We start from the raw sequence: 17665 nt of genomic DNA on the forward strand, positions 1-17665 counted from the left end.
TTAGCAAACTTTCTGCAGCAAATGCTGAGGAACTAAACATATGTCTTGTACTTACTTGTATTCTGAATGCCTTATTTAATAATAGTGCCACTCCCCCTCCCCACCCCGCCCCATTTTTATGAAGGTTAATTGGTAGTCAGGGAAACTATCGTATTAAGATACTGACAATCTCTGTGTATCAGCAGACAAATAGACAATGATTTTGGTGGCCTGTAAGTATATATAGGGAGAAGAACAACTTAGAGGGAAGCCAAGAACTTGAGCTCTGTTCTACATGCTTTTTTGAGTGGGCACTGACTGAAGTAGCACGGAAACACAAGGGAGCTTATGAATATTTGGTAGAGAAAGGAGATCATCCTACTGCAGCTCACCCTTTCCATACTGTTGTCGGTATCCCTACCACATCTCTCCTTAGTACTTTCTTTTCATTTCAGAGGCTAACCTGAGTCCACTTGGCTCATAGGGTAAGCGTGGCTAAGTCATGGCTTTTTACATAGTTAACAATAAACAGGGATGTAAGGAAGCTACAATCTTATTTGCCTTTTCAGCCAAAATTACTACGTTACCAAATATAACTGCGTAGTAAGAACAGCTTGGCATAACTTCAAAGAAAGGTCTGATTTTATAGCTCTGAATCTATGGAGACATCTTCACTTTCTTGTCACCACACCCAGCTATTAAGAAAATGCTGTTTCTATTTACAGCAGGCAGCCCTCACAGCATGCAGGTAATTCCTTTTCAAGTGTGTTCCAGGTCTTTGGTGCCTTTAAAAAGCCAGCTGTGCAGAGATTTTCTTTCTGAATATTAGCAATCTGTTAGAGGTGCAGCTGTGACGTTTTTCTCTCGTGAAAATTTTCAAGATTCAGAAATGTCTGTTAGGTCACACTGATTGAAGTCTGAATAAGTTACGGCATGCAAAAGAAGGCTATGAAGATGAGGAATGGTTTGGAGGGCAAGGTGTATGAGGAGCAGCTGAGCCAGGAGTTGGACTTGATGATCCTTATGGGTCCCTTCCAGCTGGGGATATTCTATGAATTCCCTATGCCAAACTGAAATAAAAATAAGAAATTAAAATTAATTCTACAAGAAAATGTTGGAACTGGGTTCCTTAAACTGTCAACTTATATTGAAACCCAGTAAGCAATTAAATCAATTATTTTTTGAAATTGTTTTGCTTTCCTCTTAGTTTATGCAAACTAATTGTTTCAAAGCGGGAGAGTTCTAGACTGAAGAACAGAACTTTTCACAGAATGTCTCGAGTTGGAAGGGACCCACAAGGATCATTGAGCTTTAAGTATCTACAAGGAGTACTTAGAAAACAGAAGATATGGTCTATTGCCACTGTATCTGGAAATATATTTCTTATAAATCACTTTAAGTTTCACAACTTGGCAGGACACCAAGGAAAGTGTTTCATCTGCCAACTCCCGAGAATCTGTAAATTACTTTCACCTTGTGCCAGCCATTATTTGGAGAGGCCTTGCATATGATGTAGGTGGCTTATTTCCAGTTTTGTTTTGTTTTTTTTTTCTCTACTTTTTGTAGAGAATGGGGACTAGAATAGCAAGAATCACAAGCGGGAGAAAATAAAAACATCACCCATCCACACTACATGACAAACAATTTGCTTGATCCTTGGCACTTTTTTATTGTGATGGTAAAGCTCTACAACCTCACACAAACATGCTTTCTTAACTCACGTGGGTTCTGTAGAATTTGACTTCTAAATTTTCATCAGTGTGTAGTCATGCCAGTTTAGAGTCAGATTTTCCCAGTACAACTTTCCTTTCCCCATCAAGCCCTGAGGGATTCAGGTGTAGGTGTGTTTTAATGATGTCGACACGTGTCTATTAGTGAGTGGGGCTGGGACTAATGAATCATTTTACATAACCAAATGAACAGCTATCCAGTGGTTTCCAGCAGTACTGACCTGGGCTTTAATCCAACTTCTGTCATCAAGGTGGAAGCTTTTGCATGCTCTTACAGTTGCCTGGGCTGTGAATTGGTTTAGTGAATGGATTTACTAATAGTCTCTAAAGAAATGGTGGAATAATCAGCAAATAACCAAGTCATTCAGGCCAGCATGTATGGTGATGTATTAGGTGATCACTGAACAATATTTTTGTATGTTCAGGTTCTCACAGATGTCAAAATTATAGTAATTGTGCTTTCTTAGTATTTCTGTAGACAGAATGTCTTAGCTTCTGAAATGTTTCATGAACTCATCCCACATGAGTTTTGTATTCAGCATTCTGATTTAGCCATGAAGTAGTTTTCCCATTAAACATTTAAAAACCAAACACAAAGTGGAGATAGATCTGAACTGAAAACCGAGATCTGACTCATTCACACCTATACAGATCTTAGGACTCATATCGTCCAATTTCTAGACTTCCTTTGAGAGGAAGATTAATTACCAGGAGCTTCCCTTAAAATGATTTTGATGTTTATAAAATGCCACTTTTCTCTTATTTATTATCAGCATTAAAACAGGCACTGACATTAATAGTGTAGTTAACAGTAGTAAGCAAGTTGATCCTTTTCAGAAGTGTCAGTACAAGATTAAATAATCTGTACAATTAAATAATCTATGATTACAAGGACACATTTACCCATTTATATCTGCCTTGAGCCTGAAATCTGCTCAAGACACTTAGAACAAATCTCTTATAAGCTAAGAGTAGAAGCTACATAAGCAAACAGATAATGAAACTGTCTGCAACTTTAAGAGCCTAGTTCTGTCCCTGTTTTCAGACCCAGTTTATCACACCATGGTGGCCAATCAATCATCTTGAACCACAAACCAAAGAGGAAAATCCCCCTGAGAACACTGTATTAACGTTTCCTTGTTGCCATGCAATGATGCACACAGTGGTTTTACCAAGAAATCTTTTAACAACCTGATGTTCTTCTACAGCTTTTCTGCAAAGTGGAACAAGGTTTTCACAAGTGTTCCACTTCATTTGCTTTGATGAATGTCTGCAGTGGTTAAAAAATGCTTTATATATATATAATATATATATATATATGAGACATCATCCACCTTGAGAATGAAACCACTAGGTTTTCTCCTGAAAGCAGTGAAGAGTAGAAAGAAGTGCAGGAACCATCCACACAGTGCATAAAAAAATCTTTCTGGAAAAGTTACTGTAGTGGGAAAAATTTAGATATGTCAGCACTACTCACTGTGAATAAGGATTGCAGAACCAGGATGGAAATGGGATTGCACCTGGCTTCTTATGGTAACAGCTTCTAACAAGTCTCTGGTATTAACAAATGGGGTGTTGTAACTCACAGTTTCATGAAGTGACAATGCTCTTTAGTCTATCTCACCTAGTTATATCACAACAGTGGGGTCTAGTTAGCAAATTCGCAGGAGAACAAGGATAGTAATCTGGGCTGAAAGTTGGTAATTAATCTTGGTTTAGATACAGGATTGGTAATAGCTTTGAAGGGTTTACTGAAGAACTTGTAGCGGTTTTGTGAGTAACTACTCATGACCAAGAAAAAGAAGAAAAAAAAAAAGGAAGAACTGGAGAGAGAGGCAGAGCACCAGAAGTTGCAGGAAAGGAAGGGAGAAATGACTTGTGTTAATGTTTTCCATGCTTATGAAATTCAGCACAAGCTTAAGGGCATTCCATGGCTTTGAGTTGAGTCAGCCAAGTCTCATGGTCTGGATGAGATTAATGATCATGACAATTCAGGCATGTTTAGTCCTTTTTCCTTTTTTAAGAGCTGTTATTAAACAATGTTGTCTTTCAGCAGCAGCAAATCATGTGGGTGTCATGGACAGATCATGGCCTGTCAGCCCTTGAGGACTGCCAAGCTATAGGAGGGGGCAGCATGGAAGGTTTGGGGGCCAGCTGATTCTGAGTCCACTCTGAATCAGCTCCTTTGAAACTTCATATGTGGAGGGGGGATCGGTAATAGTCTGGCACACAATGTGCAGCCATAATGTAAGAACTCTGGAGTTTGATTTCCAGGTTCCCTGGCTAACAGCATAGTTCTGGTCAGCGTGCCCTGCATCTGTATTTTGCCATATTTAAAATGTGGAAATTACTGCCTTCACAGAGGAGATGCTGGGTTTATGCAGTATGTAGAGACTATAAAACATTATGTGAGTTTTAGGCATCACTGTTATCCTTTTTTCACACTCACCGCTTCAAAAACAGAAGTGCCTGTACTGCAAAAGTGTTGCAGGCACTTTTAACAGCAGGTTTAGAAAATAGAGTCAAAATAAGAACAAACAAAGCTTTCCGTCTCAACATTATTTTCGGGCAAAGTGCCAGCCAAGAGAATGGCTTCAAAACCAGTTTTGCAAATGAGATTGCCACATGTGTCCCCGGTGTTTCCTGGCCAGCCATGTGATCTCACACACTGCATGGATACGGCTTCCTGGGAGCCTCAGTCCTTCTGCAGTGCAGATGTTCAGCACACGTGCATTGTGCCTAGTGCTTCCCAGAAGCGTCCTGGTGTGCAGGATGTACACTGTTGGGCCAAGTTCAGCATTTCCATGGAAAACATGCATGTGCAGAGCTGTACCCTACAAGTACATTATTATTATGTTCTATTAAGCTTATTTGTGTAAGTAAACCTATTTATCCTCAGCAGTTGGATGTTAGGGAACTGACTGCCTTAAAATGCAATTCCAATTGTGACTGGATCTCTGGGTGGTAACAATGCCTGTATTATAATGTTTAAAAGCCATAAATAGACTAAAGTTTGATGACAACTGAATCAAATTCCCTTTAAACAAAAGTGAACTTCACTTAATGTTTCAGCAAATCTATTATAAGCTGCAGGATTCAAATGCAATCCAAAACAAGGGGATGTGGAAATCTGCCTTCATAGCAGAAGTTCTTCAGATAGGAAACTGAAGTTGTTGGAAGAAATATTGATGTTACAAAAAAACCTAGTTCCAAAATCACTGCATTTGTTACTTTTAATTAACTAAAAAGTCTTTGTGATATGACTCCAAATATAATAATATCTAGGGCTTCACAGAGTGTGCTTCTTTATTAAGAAACATTGACCTGTCTTGTTCTACAGGGAAGAGAGAACCATGAAGGGAAAGGTAAAGAGGAGACCCGTCTGAGTCATTTATGCTTATTGTAGCTGCTCATTGGACAACTTCCCATATAATGTCAAATTTCAAATCAGGAACATTTGGAGCCAAAGTAAAAGTCACTCCGGTGGCAGCTGTGAGAGCAGCTCCGTCACATAGTTGAAGCCATGGGCCACAGCCTTTTGCACAGAGTAGCTCTTAGTTGTGCTGTCATGAGAAAACATCTGTTGGGATCTACAACACGAATGCCTGTTGAGTATATTTGTGACTTATAGGCACATTGCACTGATAGCTTTTGAGCATGTTGTGCTGAGGCTTCTGTTGCTGAGCCTATCATTTTATGTGAATCTACTAGCTTCTCCTCAGACTGGGAAACTCAGACTTGTTGCAAAATATTAAGAATTCCAGAGGAAAAAAAGTACATTTGTTAGTGTTCTCTTCATTCTGTACCAGCTCCTCATTCTTGCGTTAAAAACCTCTCATGACGTGGCTGTCATCAGAGAAAGTTTAATAAAACTATTTTTCTCTGGAAGAAAGCATGTGCCAAAAAAGACATTTTGAGAAAACATGTTAGACTTGCAGAAATTTTATAAAACTAACATTTGTGCCTCCTGGGTATTTTTGGATAACAAATTATTAGAACTATTAATAACTATAATGAAGATGTTATGTAACCTCTATCAATTTTGTACATGTGAAGTGCTTTTTTCAATCTATATAATTGTATGGGAATGGAATGAGAGAGATATTTTTTACATCCTTGTTGTGGAAATGCAATCCAAGTAACGATAAGGATTAATTCTATTACCTACATTAAAAGTGTTTAAGACTAGGTGCGCAGTTACTGTGCTCCTTTGGATGAGTTGCCACCAATACTTATCTTGCGAATGGTAGTTGTTTTCTGATATGCTGAACAGTCTGGATCTAATCTGCTGTTTCATCTCCTTGATTGTTTCCTGTTACCCGTGGACAGGAGCATTCCTTGCAGTGAATATACAGGAGCAGTGAGTAGATGCACTGTAGATACAATAACCTCAGTTTGCCAGTGAACAAAAGCCAGGGAAGAAAGTGTGTGCATCTTGATTACTATCATTCACTTTCACAGCTTTAGACAAAGATAAACCATCAAGCAGAAATGGTGTTAGGAAAGTTGCTGGTTATATTCACATAGAATGTGTCAATGAAAAAGTGCGTGAAGTGCATATGAGATATTTTGGGAAAGCAGCTGTTGTATGGCATCTTCTATTTCAGACACCCCCTTTTTAATAATGGAAGGAGACTGGCCCATTTTTCCTTTTCTTGCATGTGGAACTTCCATTAAGATTAAGATAAAAGTGATTCATGCTCCTCTCTTTGCTAGGAATATCAGGCTATTCCTATTACGCATTCTCTGCAGTTGTCATTCTAGTCTGGAGTTGCTACCACGCTTTTCTCTTGAGGGAAAGGTGGGGCAGGAACAAAGTTATTTCATGTTTCTTTGAAGCAGCCTGATCTTTCCATGTTTTCTATATCCAAGTTATTATTTATTTTTAACTCTTTCTTCACAATTTTTGCTAAAATAAAAAAAATGACAACAAACAGATGTTCATATTTCCTCTCAATTTACTCAGACACAGACTTTGCTCTGATTATACAGTCTTTTCACTCTTCAGCTGTTGCACTGTGTAGGCAGCATCTTTCCAACAGAGAGCAGTGGATGGTGATCTCCTTAGAGCCTCCAACCCTTCTGCCTTTCACTCAGTGTCTGTAGTGGCTTGAATGAGGCGCTCCCCTCCCGTAGGCTTTGCATGTACTGCTTATTCAGGGTGAAGTCCGGGAAATGAATTGCACAATAGAGCTATGGCACCCATGATACTTTTTTAAACTTATTCATTACTTTTATTCTCATACTGCTTGCCTTCTAAAGATACTTCCATGTGCAAACTTGCACAGCATTATTTAAAATCCACCTAATTCACTTTTTACTACTAAAGTAACTTACTGCAGTATATGTTGAAATTCTAACATGGGTTGACAATAACATGTTTGTATTCAAGAGAGAGTTCAGAGTGCAGCAAGAAGTCTTTCAAAATGAAGGGAAATGCTGTCAAAACTGAGAAACAAGGAGTAAGAAGTTGGTTCATGTGTCCTCATACATTATGTATGGCCAAGGTTTCTCTTATCTGCTGGTAGAATAAGAAGAGCCTAAAGCTTGCCTTTCAGGGAGCATTTAACAGCGCTATGTTGTTCTAGTTCAGAATGTCTGTGCAGTTCTCTTTGGTTTCATATCATGTAGATCCCAGTGCAGTCTCTTGGCTTTAATAGGGTCACAAGAAACCTTATGATCATAAAGGTTTTGATTATACCATAATTTCATCTTTAAACGATTCTGCTTTGAAAAGATATTTGCAAATACATTTCAATATTGGTTGTGTTTTTGCAGTAATGTGGTCTCAAAGATTTTCACAACGCATTTGTATCTTCTGCATTGTTATTGTTGATGATAAAACATGCTGTATTGGTGGACTAGCATTTTTGCTTTTTTTGAAAGGCCGCCATGTGTCTGAGCCCAAAGAAGAAAAATATGGAAAAGATGATTTAATTTAAAGTGCCAAATCTCTTTCTAAATTAGTTGATAGCTGCTATTTGCTGCTGACTTGCATTGGAAGTGCTATACTTGAAAATAAATCAATTTCAGGTCTTTAATGAAGCATCAAGTCCAATAATTTGTAATTTTCTTTTCTTTCAATCACAGAATTCAATATAACTTGCAGATATGGAGGAGTGTTTCATGTGGAGAAAAATGGTCGCTACAGTCTCACACGAGCTGAAGCAATTGAGCTCTGTAGAGCTCTCAATAGTACCTTGGCAACACTGGAGCAATTTGAAAGAGCTCATGCACTTGGATTTGAAACGTGCAGGTAAACAATTTTGGGGGAAAAATTATATATTATGACAAGGCAATCTGTAGTATAACAATTACTGTTGTTTTCATATAGTTACTAATTAGATGGCCATGTTATTCCTGAAGTAAGTTATACTATGTGATGAGCAAACCATCTTTCGGCATGTGTACATTTGCACTGGGTCCTCTATTAAGTAAGTCTTTGCATATTCTTTTTACCAACTATCTTGAAGAAATCATGAACTCCTATGGATAAAATGTAAAGATAATAGAAGACTGAGAGCATAACAAACCATTAGGGATGATGTTCAGATCATACTGTGTCACTGGCTAATTAGTACAACAATTACATAAGAAATATTTGTGATATTTAATGATCTGATGTAGAGTCAATGGTACATATAGTATAAGGAACTCCTTCCTGTCAGATAACACAAAAGGCATCAAATAGCATTGCTGGAGATAAATTACTGATTTCCAGTAGAGAACTGGTGACAGTGTTGGCACGTTCTTAACATATGTGAATAGAGAAGTCTCAGAAAAGAACCATAACATATTAAAAAAAAAAAAAAAAAAAAAAAAAAACATTGTTTAGTAACTCAGTTACGCTTTATAATTAATGTTTTATAGGGAAACAAGTGTGAATAACAGGAATTCCTCAGTTTACCAAGGTATACACAAAGACATTGAAAGTTGATGATATTTTTGGCTTAAAATACTTGTGTTAAGGCTTGTGGTAAGGCTTTGGCTTAAAAGACAAGTGTTGGAACAGATTCTTTGTCTCACCTAAGCTTCATCAGGATTGAATATTTTCCCTAAAGATGACATCTAGCTCACGGTAGTCCAGTGATCTGTAAATAGGTCAGACTAGAAAATCATGTGATATTGTTTTATATAACACCTAACACGTTACTGCACAAGTCAGTCTAAACATTCAAATTCAAAGGAGACTGATCTGAGGAGCTGTAAATTTGAAGTGTTTTGTTTGTTTGTTTGTTTGTTTTTTCCAATCACATAATAGATTCCTCTTGAGTAGCTTTCAACTGTATAAAAATTTAAAATAAACAGCAAATGTAGAAGAATTGAAATTACTCACCAGCACGGAGAAGTTCAGTGTACATTTCCCCAGAATTTTAACGTTACATTCTTGAATTTGTCATTTAATTTGTTCATGTCTTAGCAGAGTACAAATTTGGATATGTAAGGCATGTAGATGGGGTTCTTCCCTCCCTCCCTGCCAGGAGCCCTCCCACCCTCTTATTTGCTGATTCTGTGTCAGAAGTCCTTGTCAGTAGAGCTAGGCTCTTATCAAGCTTGAGTAGGAGAGAAAAAATAATAGCATATAATAGCTAAAATACGTGTGGAATGGTGAGTAAGCTGAATCAACAAACCATAAGAAAAGAAGGTGATTAACAGATTAAACATTGTCAACATCGTAGGATCAGTTGGAAGTGGAGGTGCAGTAGTTTATAATTCTACCTACAACAGAATTTTAGAATTGCAATTAACTCTGTACATTATACATGCAACTGGAGTGGGGCTCACAGATTAAAAAACTGCTAAGCTATGAAATTTATTCCTCTTGATGACTGTCCATATTAAGAAGTAAAGCAAAAACCAAACCAAAACCGCACTTTCATTACCATTCTTTCATCCCTTCAAGCTAAATATGTTGGAATTCATCAGGTGTTACAGGATTGCAAAATAGTACCAATGCATTGTGCATTATGAAGCTCTGTTAACCACAGTCTTCACTGAAATGTGCAAGCTCTATATGCAATAGCCACATTTTTCCACTGTAAGAAACAGTAGGAATGTGTGGGTGAGTGACTGGTGTATCTGATTATTTTACTAAGGTATCTGTATAGTAGAAACTTGTGTGAGCCTTGCAGTCATTCTCTAAATTTGATAGAGTACTGTAACATTGAGACCCAACATTTCTGTGTGAAATGGCACAGGGTAGAATGTTATGCTTAAAGTAATGTAAAAAGTAAGGAAAAAGAAACCAGACTATAGTGTCGGGTGATACATCCTCTCACTGAAAAAAAAGCACACTTAGCTTTCTAGCCCCTCATTTTCACTGCCTTGCTGTGGAACCAAGCATCTTAGCTAATGACATCCTCAGTCAAAATAGGTTTAGCTGTAGACATTACATTACATGGGCTGGAGACTGATGTAGCTACATGTGAGAGAGAAACATTCCCTGTATACAAAAATTATGCATAAATGCATGAACTGTTTTTTTTTAAGATGAAAATAATGGCTTATTTGTGTCTTCTTCACTTTTAAGATATCTTGACCGTTTATGTTATCTGCTGTTGCGTGTTATATGATGTGCTTTCCTCTGTACTTCACAGGTATGGTTTTATAGTGGGGCATATTGTTATCCCACGAATCAATCCATATCATCTTTGTGCAGCAAATCATACAGGCATTTACAAACTTTCAGCAAATACAACTGGCCGGTATGATGCATATTGTTACAATGCAACAGGTATGTAAATGTGTTTAGGATGTTTTATAAACAAATTAAATAACCATGATGTGTAATTCTTGTTTAAGGCACTAGAATTTGGTCTTCTATATTAAATAGAACCTATTTCTCAACTGAGAAATATATTTTGTCAGCCTCCAGAAGTGCATATGTAGTATCAGCACACTTAATGATCTATCTTTGTGATTACATACAGTTTTAGAAATTTTCTGGGAAGTTTTCTGGATTGTCAGATAAGGGATAAGATCAAAATCACCATCTTCAACTCTATCTCAAAGCATAATGATTAGAAGTGGATCAAGTGATTTTTAGGAGTATAAGGGAAGCTTCCCAATAGGTTATTTTTGATAAGTCTTTCAATCTAACTAATAGTGGTATATACAAGACTTTTTCTCAATTTTCTTAAAGTAATATTTTTTATTTTCCTTCTTTTTCAGAAACGAGGAGCAAAGCATGTGAGCCAATTGAAAGAATAGATATTACTTTCCTCAGTAATCAGAGTGAAATAGGTATTGTACCTATCAGAAAACCTTTGTTTTTTATTATTTTTTAGGATCTGGTGATCTTCTTATTTCCACATAAACAGTTGTTATTTTTAAAAATCAAGCCAAACAACAAAAAGAAGTATAGAGATACTGTAGGTAGTTAAAATGATTAATCACTCATCTTCATATAAATTGCAGGGGGCTTTATTCGTCTCAAGGTGTTACAAGGCATGTTTTATTTGACATTTTTGAACAACAGAGCAGCTAATGTTTCTTTGACCTATAGCACTTTGTTTAAGACAACAACCCTTCAATACCTCCTTTAAATCTATGGTTAGAAGAGCAGCCAGAAGTGAAAGAAAATATTCATAATAAATTACATGTCCTAATACTGAAATTCTTATTAACTTCAAAGAAGCCTAGATCTTAGGTTCAAACGCAAACTAATCTGATCAAAATATCAAAATATTTGGATCAGAGTAGTCACTATATGTTTGACAGTTATGTATATTAAAACAGTAAGACCTTGCCATCATTAAATGATGATCTAGATAGATTGAAGGAGATGAAAAAAACAGATGAACTGTTTTTTTTTACTTTTTTTGTTGTTCTAAGGCATAGTGGGCTATCATAATTGTAATACAGCTATGTACCTCCTGTTTACTCTTTCCAACAGTTATTGACAATGAGGACGGCTCACGTTACAATGCAGATGGCACACGTCATAGTGGAGACTCCTCAACCTCAGGTGTGGATGATGAAAATTTAGGTAGTGGATCGATACATGACACAACTCCAGGGGATGCCTCTATCAGGAGATCAAGTCCTTCATATTATGGAAGTGTTACTCCGTACTCACATATGCCAGATCATTCTTCTGGAGGAGGTGAAAAAGACTTTCCTGTGAAACACTATGGTAAGGACAATAGGATGCAACTATATCCCTTTTATAAAAACTGTGTTAAGAATTACATTGCAAGGTAAATGATATCATGAGTGAAAGGGAAGCACTGTCTCTAATTTATATCACTGGGAAGTAAAAAGAAAAAGTGTGTTTCTGGCTAGAAACAAACAAACAAAACACCCAGAAACTTACTGAATTTCTAAATATTTTTTTTGTGTGTTCGCATGGGAGTACAAAGCAGCCACGCATATGCATAGTTTCCCACATGGAAACATAACATCTTTCCAGGATGTTGAGAATAGATGGTCCTAGGAATTTGCTCATGTCCTTGATAAAATATTGATTTCAGTTGAAGAATCAAAAACATGTCTACCAGTGAAAACAGATAGGTTAGTGAGCCAATGCTTATGAATATCTAGAGATAGGATAACATATATTTTTCTGTTCCCTAATAGAGTGGATTGATATTCAGTAATAACAGGAGTGGTATACAGTACAAGTGATTTCTCTTTGCACAAAACCAGGGATTTTTTAAAAGATCTTCTTACTACAGTGTATTCACAACACATAGAGTGATAAAAATGTCAAATTAGAATGTAATACCTTCTTCCTTTAGGTGGTAGAACCACATCTAATTTCCTGAAGTGTTACCAAATACAAATACCATACTTGTTTCTAGGGCCTTCAGCAGTGTGGAAAATCAGTGAATTAAGGCACCTTGCCTGCATTTTGCTTTCTTGTGAAGGTGCTATATACTTGATTTTATTTTTTATGTTGCTTGTGTACTGGAAATGATCAGAGGTTAAAAATACCATCTCCCATTGAGCCTAACGGAAACAAATACACCCTGAGTACAGTGATGTTTCCTGTAACCTCTGGCCACAGGCATTCTATCAAATTGCCAATGACTTACCAGTGAAGGATGCCAGTAGTCTGCATCATTATCCTCCATTAATCCTGATGTTTTAAAAAAATATAAAGTAAGAAGAAGTATAAAATAGCTTTTCTTTGGTGGTATATTAATGGAATCTTCTACTTGTTTTTCCATGTGATTCACATCATAAATGGTAAATCCTAACATTTTCTTCCTGAGAAATTAGGACCAGAGCCATTCTCCCAGGTGTATGCCATGTAGTTCAATTGCTTGCCATGACAATTCTTATCAGCTCTGCCTACTTGCAGTTTAGTTCTTTAGGCTAAAGCTCAGAATATTTCTCAATAAAGAGGGGAGTACAAATAACATCATTTGTTGCTCTAGATTTCCTGTGCACATGCCACACGTGGTACAGTTAGGGCTTGAATCACGCAAGAAAATCACTGATAGATTGTTCATTATCACTGTAATATATATACCTTTTGGAATTATTTATTTTGGTATTATCTTTGCTATGTTACTAAAATAAGAATATTTAAGTTTGAATCGTGTGAAGAGCCTATTCTGTATCTTTCTTTCTCTTCAGTAAATGAGGGAACAAAGCTTTCAATATAGAATAATTCAAGTAGTTGTGAGTAATGAGTTACACCTCAGCTAATGAAATAGTAATGATTCATCCATTTCATGCAGATGATGAAATTTCCCCTACATCAACTGATATCTTGGCAACAGCTGCTGATTTCCCCAGAGAAGATGATGTGCAGCATCCTGCAAGTACTAGTAAGATTTATGCATTATAATAACTACATCAATTAATTATTGCATTAAAACTGCTTTCTTTTTTCCAGCAGTGCATTCTGGTAAGTGGTGAGATACACATTTTGTCCAACTTCAGAAAGACCCTGAAAGACACTACTTTCTGGACTGATTTCATCAGAAATAGACTATTAAATTATTTTTTCATGACACAGTATATTGTCTCCCACAACACAAATTCTACTAGCAAATTTTGTTTCTTAAATAACATACAGGGGACTCATCTCTTGAGGGATGCTATAGACAGAAGGTTAATGTATCTTGTTCAACTGTAAGCAATGTGAGTGATTTTAAAGGATGGCATCGGAAAAATCTTTCCTCTATTAAATCATGTGTTAATTCCTCAGTATAAGTTGAAGCTTGATATGTACTGCTGCTCTATCCTATCATTTTCTTGTTGATAATTTTGATAATTTTAATCACAGTTCCATCCCAAAGCCCCAGATAACTAATTTTTTGTTACTCAATTGCTGAGAGCAGATTTTATAATGTCCAGATTTCCTGATCTTAAAAAAGGCAAGCCATCCTCTCCTCTTGCCCTGAAATGCCTGAAACTCAATTTGCACCTATTTTCAGTTTTATGAGTTTGAATTTTGTATGTAAAAATTGCCTCTCAATTCTGTGGAAATACCTTTCTTATTAAATTAGTTTGTACGGCTTGGAGTAGAATAGAAATCTTAAGTTTTTAAATTAACAAAATACAGTCTGATCAAGCTGGTTGAGTATTTTCATTTCAGATGGACATATCTTCAGACCTCTTGATTTTCAGAAGGTCTTCAGACATCTTGGTTTTCATAAAGTCTCTGCACTCTGCCTGCACCACTTCTTCCACTTTTCCATTCAAAGCTGTTTTCACAATAGTCTTTTTTCAATCTTTTTAAATAGAAAACCTCACTCATCTGTAGAGGGGTCCAATAGTTCATTGCATAATTTGTGTCCAGATGCAGCCCACAGGCTCAAATGAGAGAGACAGATTTCCATTGGACACGTCTCGTGCAGGAATTCCATATCTTCTTGTAAATGCTCACTGAGGACGTGTGTTAGTACACTTTTATGTTAGGAAACTAAAGTTATAATGACTGAACTTTAGCAAGAATGGCATTTCCATAAGCCAGTATTTAATTTTTTCTTCACTAATATTGCATTCAGATTTATCTTACGCTCTTCTGTATTCCAACTACTTCTGTCAAATTATTTCCTCCTATGAATTTGTGGCAATGAACAGATATGGAAAACAAAAAAAAAGTAGATTCATAGCATTTACGCTGCTATGAGTATGTCACTATTTGTGAATTTTTGTGTAGTATTTCGTGATTCTTCATGAATTAAGAGAAGCTTTCTCCTGAATGTAATTACATGCTTTTGAAGCATTTTTGCTCAACATCACAACAAAATTCTATCATTCTACAGTGATCTGTTTCTGCACTTAGAGAGTGATGGTATCGGGTAAACACAATACTCTAGAAAATCCGTTGGATTTGACTTCAGTGTTCATTATGTCTTAATCTAGTCTTCTTCGTGACAGCTATACAGAGAACAACACAAAGGGAGTTATTCAACGTTAGATTGTTGGAAATGCTATGAGCTTTTAGATCATTTGTAATCTGTTTCTGTGTATGCATGTGCATACAACAATAAACGTTCTCATTAGTTAAATTCTAGGGCATTTGTGATAACTTTGTTCAGGTTTCTTACTGAGAAGATATATCTTGCTTGAAGCATTAGTGGAATTTTCCATGTAAATCATGTGTAATTCTGTATATGTAAAATTGAAACACGACTATGAGTGAAGTTAAAGAATGTATTAACTCTCTTCTAACCAAAATATCCATACTCATTCAGAGTATATCTGTTGAAAATTGGTAATAACTGTAATTTTAAGTGCTGAGGATTTTTATGCATCACTGATCTACCTGTTTTTATTTTGGAGATTGAGCACTACAATCCTTTATTTCTGATATCAGCGTCGGAGTAGTATTAAATACAAGGAGTAATAAGTTAGCACAAGAAGAGAAAATAATTATTTAGTCGAGGACAGCTCATCAGAAAGGCACAGTTTGTTAAGTTTTGCTGCCATAATGGCTAATCTTCGTAAAATTGCAGTTTTAAGTCCATATACTTTGTAGTTAACAGAAAAGAAAACATAAATGCTGTAAACTGGAGAATATTAGTCTATCCTACTTGATTAGAACTTTGACTTTTAGGTCTTGCAATTTCCAATTCTTTTGTATATTTCACAAAAGTAGATCTAAACTAATGTCTGAAAGGTCAGTCCTTTTGGTACCTCTCTGAAATAATTTTTATTTCTGTTAAGAGTACACAATACCACTTTCTCTAGAAGATATAGAAGATGGTTTAAATGTGATAAAATATTACTTATGAGATATTGGTCAGAATAAAATTAATATCCAGGGAGATATTTTGAAGCAGATCTTTCTTTCCTTTGTTCAACGTACACAAACTGAAGCATAGTTCTTCTAAGCTCTGTCATTCGGTTTATTGCTGAATAATGTTATTAGGATGGAGAAAGGCTAAAATATAAGCTATGGATTTTTTGAGGGATTTCATTCTTGGTGTGCACATTTTTATCAGCTTTGCATGTTTTTTTGTCATAAAGGAGTGTGTTTCACACACAGTACATATTTTAGAGCTGGTAGTATAATCTTATACCTCAGCAGAATGATTCAAACTTTACTTACATTAAAATGATTGGATATTTTTGCTATTGGAGGAATGTAATGATACCCCAGGTTCATACATTCCCATTGTGCTCACATCTATCTCAGTGGCATGAGCATGCTCAGGGTGCTGGTGCTGGTGGACTTGGCTTTGCTGGAGAAAATAAGTCTCTCAAGAAATAACAAGTTCTTGGTTCAATGAACCATGTCCTAACAGCTCCAGATCCCCATCGTGACAACCTGGAGAAAACCACCACCCAGTCTTGGTGGAATCTGTTTGCAGACCAGTGGTGGTGGTCATATCCCAGAGAGAAGACCCAAGAACCCACGCAGGCAACAAGGGGTAAAGAATGTCATGCTAAGATGGTGCTTTTTTCAAGGGCTAAATAGCCAGTGTGCCAAGGCAGCAAGCTTCAGAAACATTAATTGGAGGGTGTTTACAGTGGGCAGTATGTGTTGCTGCTTTTCTCTGTAGTGTTTCAGAAGAGGAAAAATAAAGGAATCATAGAATCATTAAGGTTGGAAAAGACCTCAAAGCTCATCTAGTCCAGCCTTCAACCCATCATCACCATGTGAACGCCCAGTGAACCATGTCCCGAAGTGCCACATCTATGTGTTTCTTGAACACCTCTAAGGAATGTGACTCCATCGCTTCCCTGGGCAGTCTGTTCCTTTGCACCACCACAATCTTGCAAAATATTTTTTTTTTATTCCTAACATCTGAACTGAATCTCCCCTGGTTCAAATTGAGGCCATTACTTTTCCACTATGAAAGTACCACATTCTTCCTCTGTGGTAATATCTATGGTAGCAAAAGAGCACTTGTCCACATTATTCATGAACTACATATCTGAGAGGGTTGAATATGTGAGATATTCTGTAAAGGATGTATTAGAGTTTTTAATTTTCTATCTCAAAGGCCCTTTAGAGGGAGATTATTTTAATGAGAAAGAATTGTAGAAAGAACGAAGAATGTGTTTTCATGGCAGTATACTGTACTCACTCTGATTGATTAAGACAGGTGCCCATTTGTGCTGTGACCTTTAATTGGACACAGAAATGTAGCTAACAACACTGGGATAGCTTCAGTAGGGCCATGGTAAGATAATGAATGTCTTGTGGGAGGAAGGAGCAGTAGGAGATATGGACCAGTGCGGTTCGGTCTTTTCTGTTACTGTGGGGTGCATGCTGGGGAGACAGCAAAGATTAAGTGCTGTCAGCAGGAGACCTTGCGGGTTCAGGCTTCATGGCATGTTTAACATCACCGCAGCAGATGTGACCTCGAGTGGCAACGATTCAGATGACGAAGACTCTTCAGAGGAGATGATTTACTCAACGGTGTTTCCAGGATGGGAAATAAGTGTAGCCAAGAATGAGTATGCTGCCAGTACTAGTAAGGAACTTCCTCTCTCTTTGGATCCATTGCTCTTGTTGCAGCTTTAAGTTTGCTTGCTCATCATTCCAT

General features: G+C 36.8%; 1 protein-coding gene across 49 annotated transcripts in view; it reads left to right on the plus strand.

Annotated features, from left to right (window-relative positions):
• The window catches only part of CD44 (CD44 molecule (Indian blood group)), a 107931-nt gene that overhangs the window by 65851 nt on the left and 24415 nt on the right, over positions 1-17665 (plus strand). For 24 of the 49 annotated variants that reach the window (XM_040700622.2, XM_040700620.2, XM_040700624.2 and 21 more), the window contains exons 2-8: positions 7800-7965; positions 10307-10443; positions 10881-10952; positions 11605-11844; positions 13397-13486; positions 16418-16543; positions 17471-17593. In XM_040700622.2, coding sequence (XP_040556556.1) covers positions 7800-7965; positions 10307-10443; positions 10881-10952; positions 11605-11844; positions 13397-13486; positions 16418-16543; positions 17471-17593 — 954 coding nt within the window. The remainder of the gene's footprint in view (positions 1-7799; positions 7966-10306; positions 10444-10880; positions 10953-11604; positions 11845-13396; positions 13487-16417; positions 16544-17470; positions 17594-17665) is intronic. The other 25 variants (XM_040700645.2, XM_015286965.4, XM_046941407.1 and 22 more) reach the window with 4 other exon arrangements.

The sequence above is a fragment of the Gallus gallus genome, chromosome 5 (assembly GCF_016699485.2).
Source record: "Gallus gallus isolate bGalGal1 chromosome 5, bGalGal1.mat.broiler.GRCg7b, whole genome shotgun sequence".
In the NCBI taxonomy this organism is placed as follows: domain Eukaryota; kingdom Metazoa; phylum Chordata; class Aves; order Galliformes; family Phasianidae; genus Gallus; species Gallus gallus.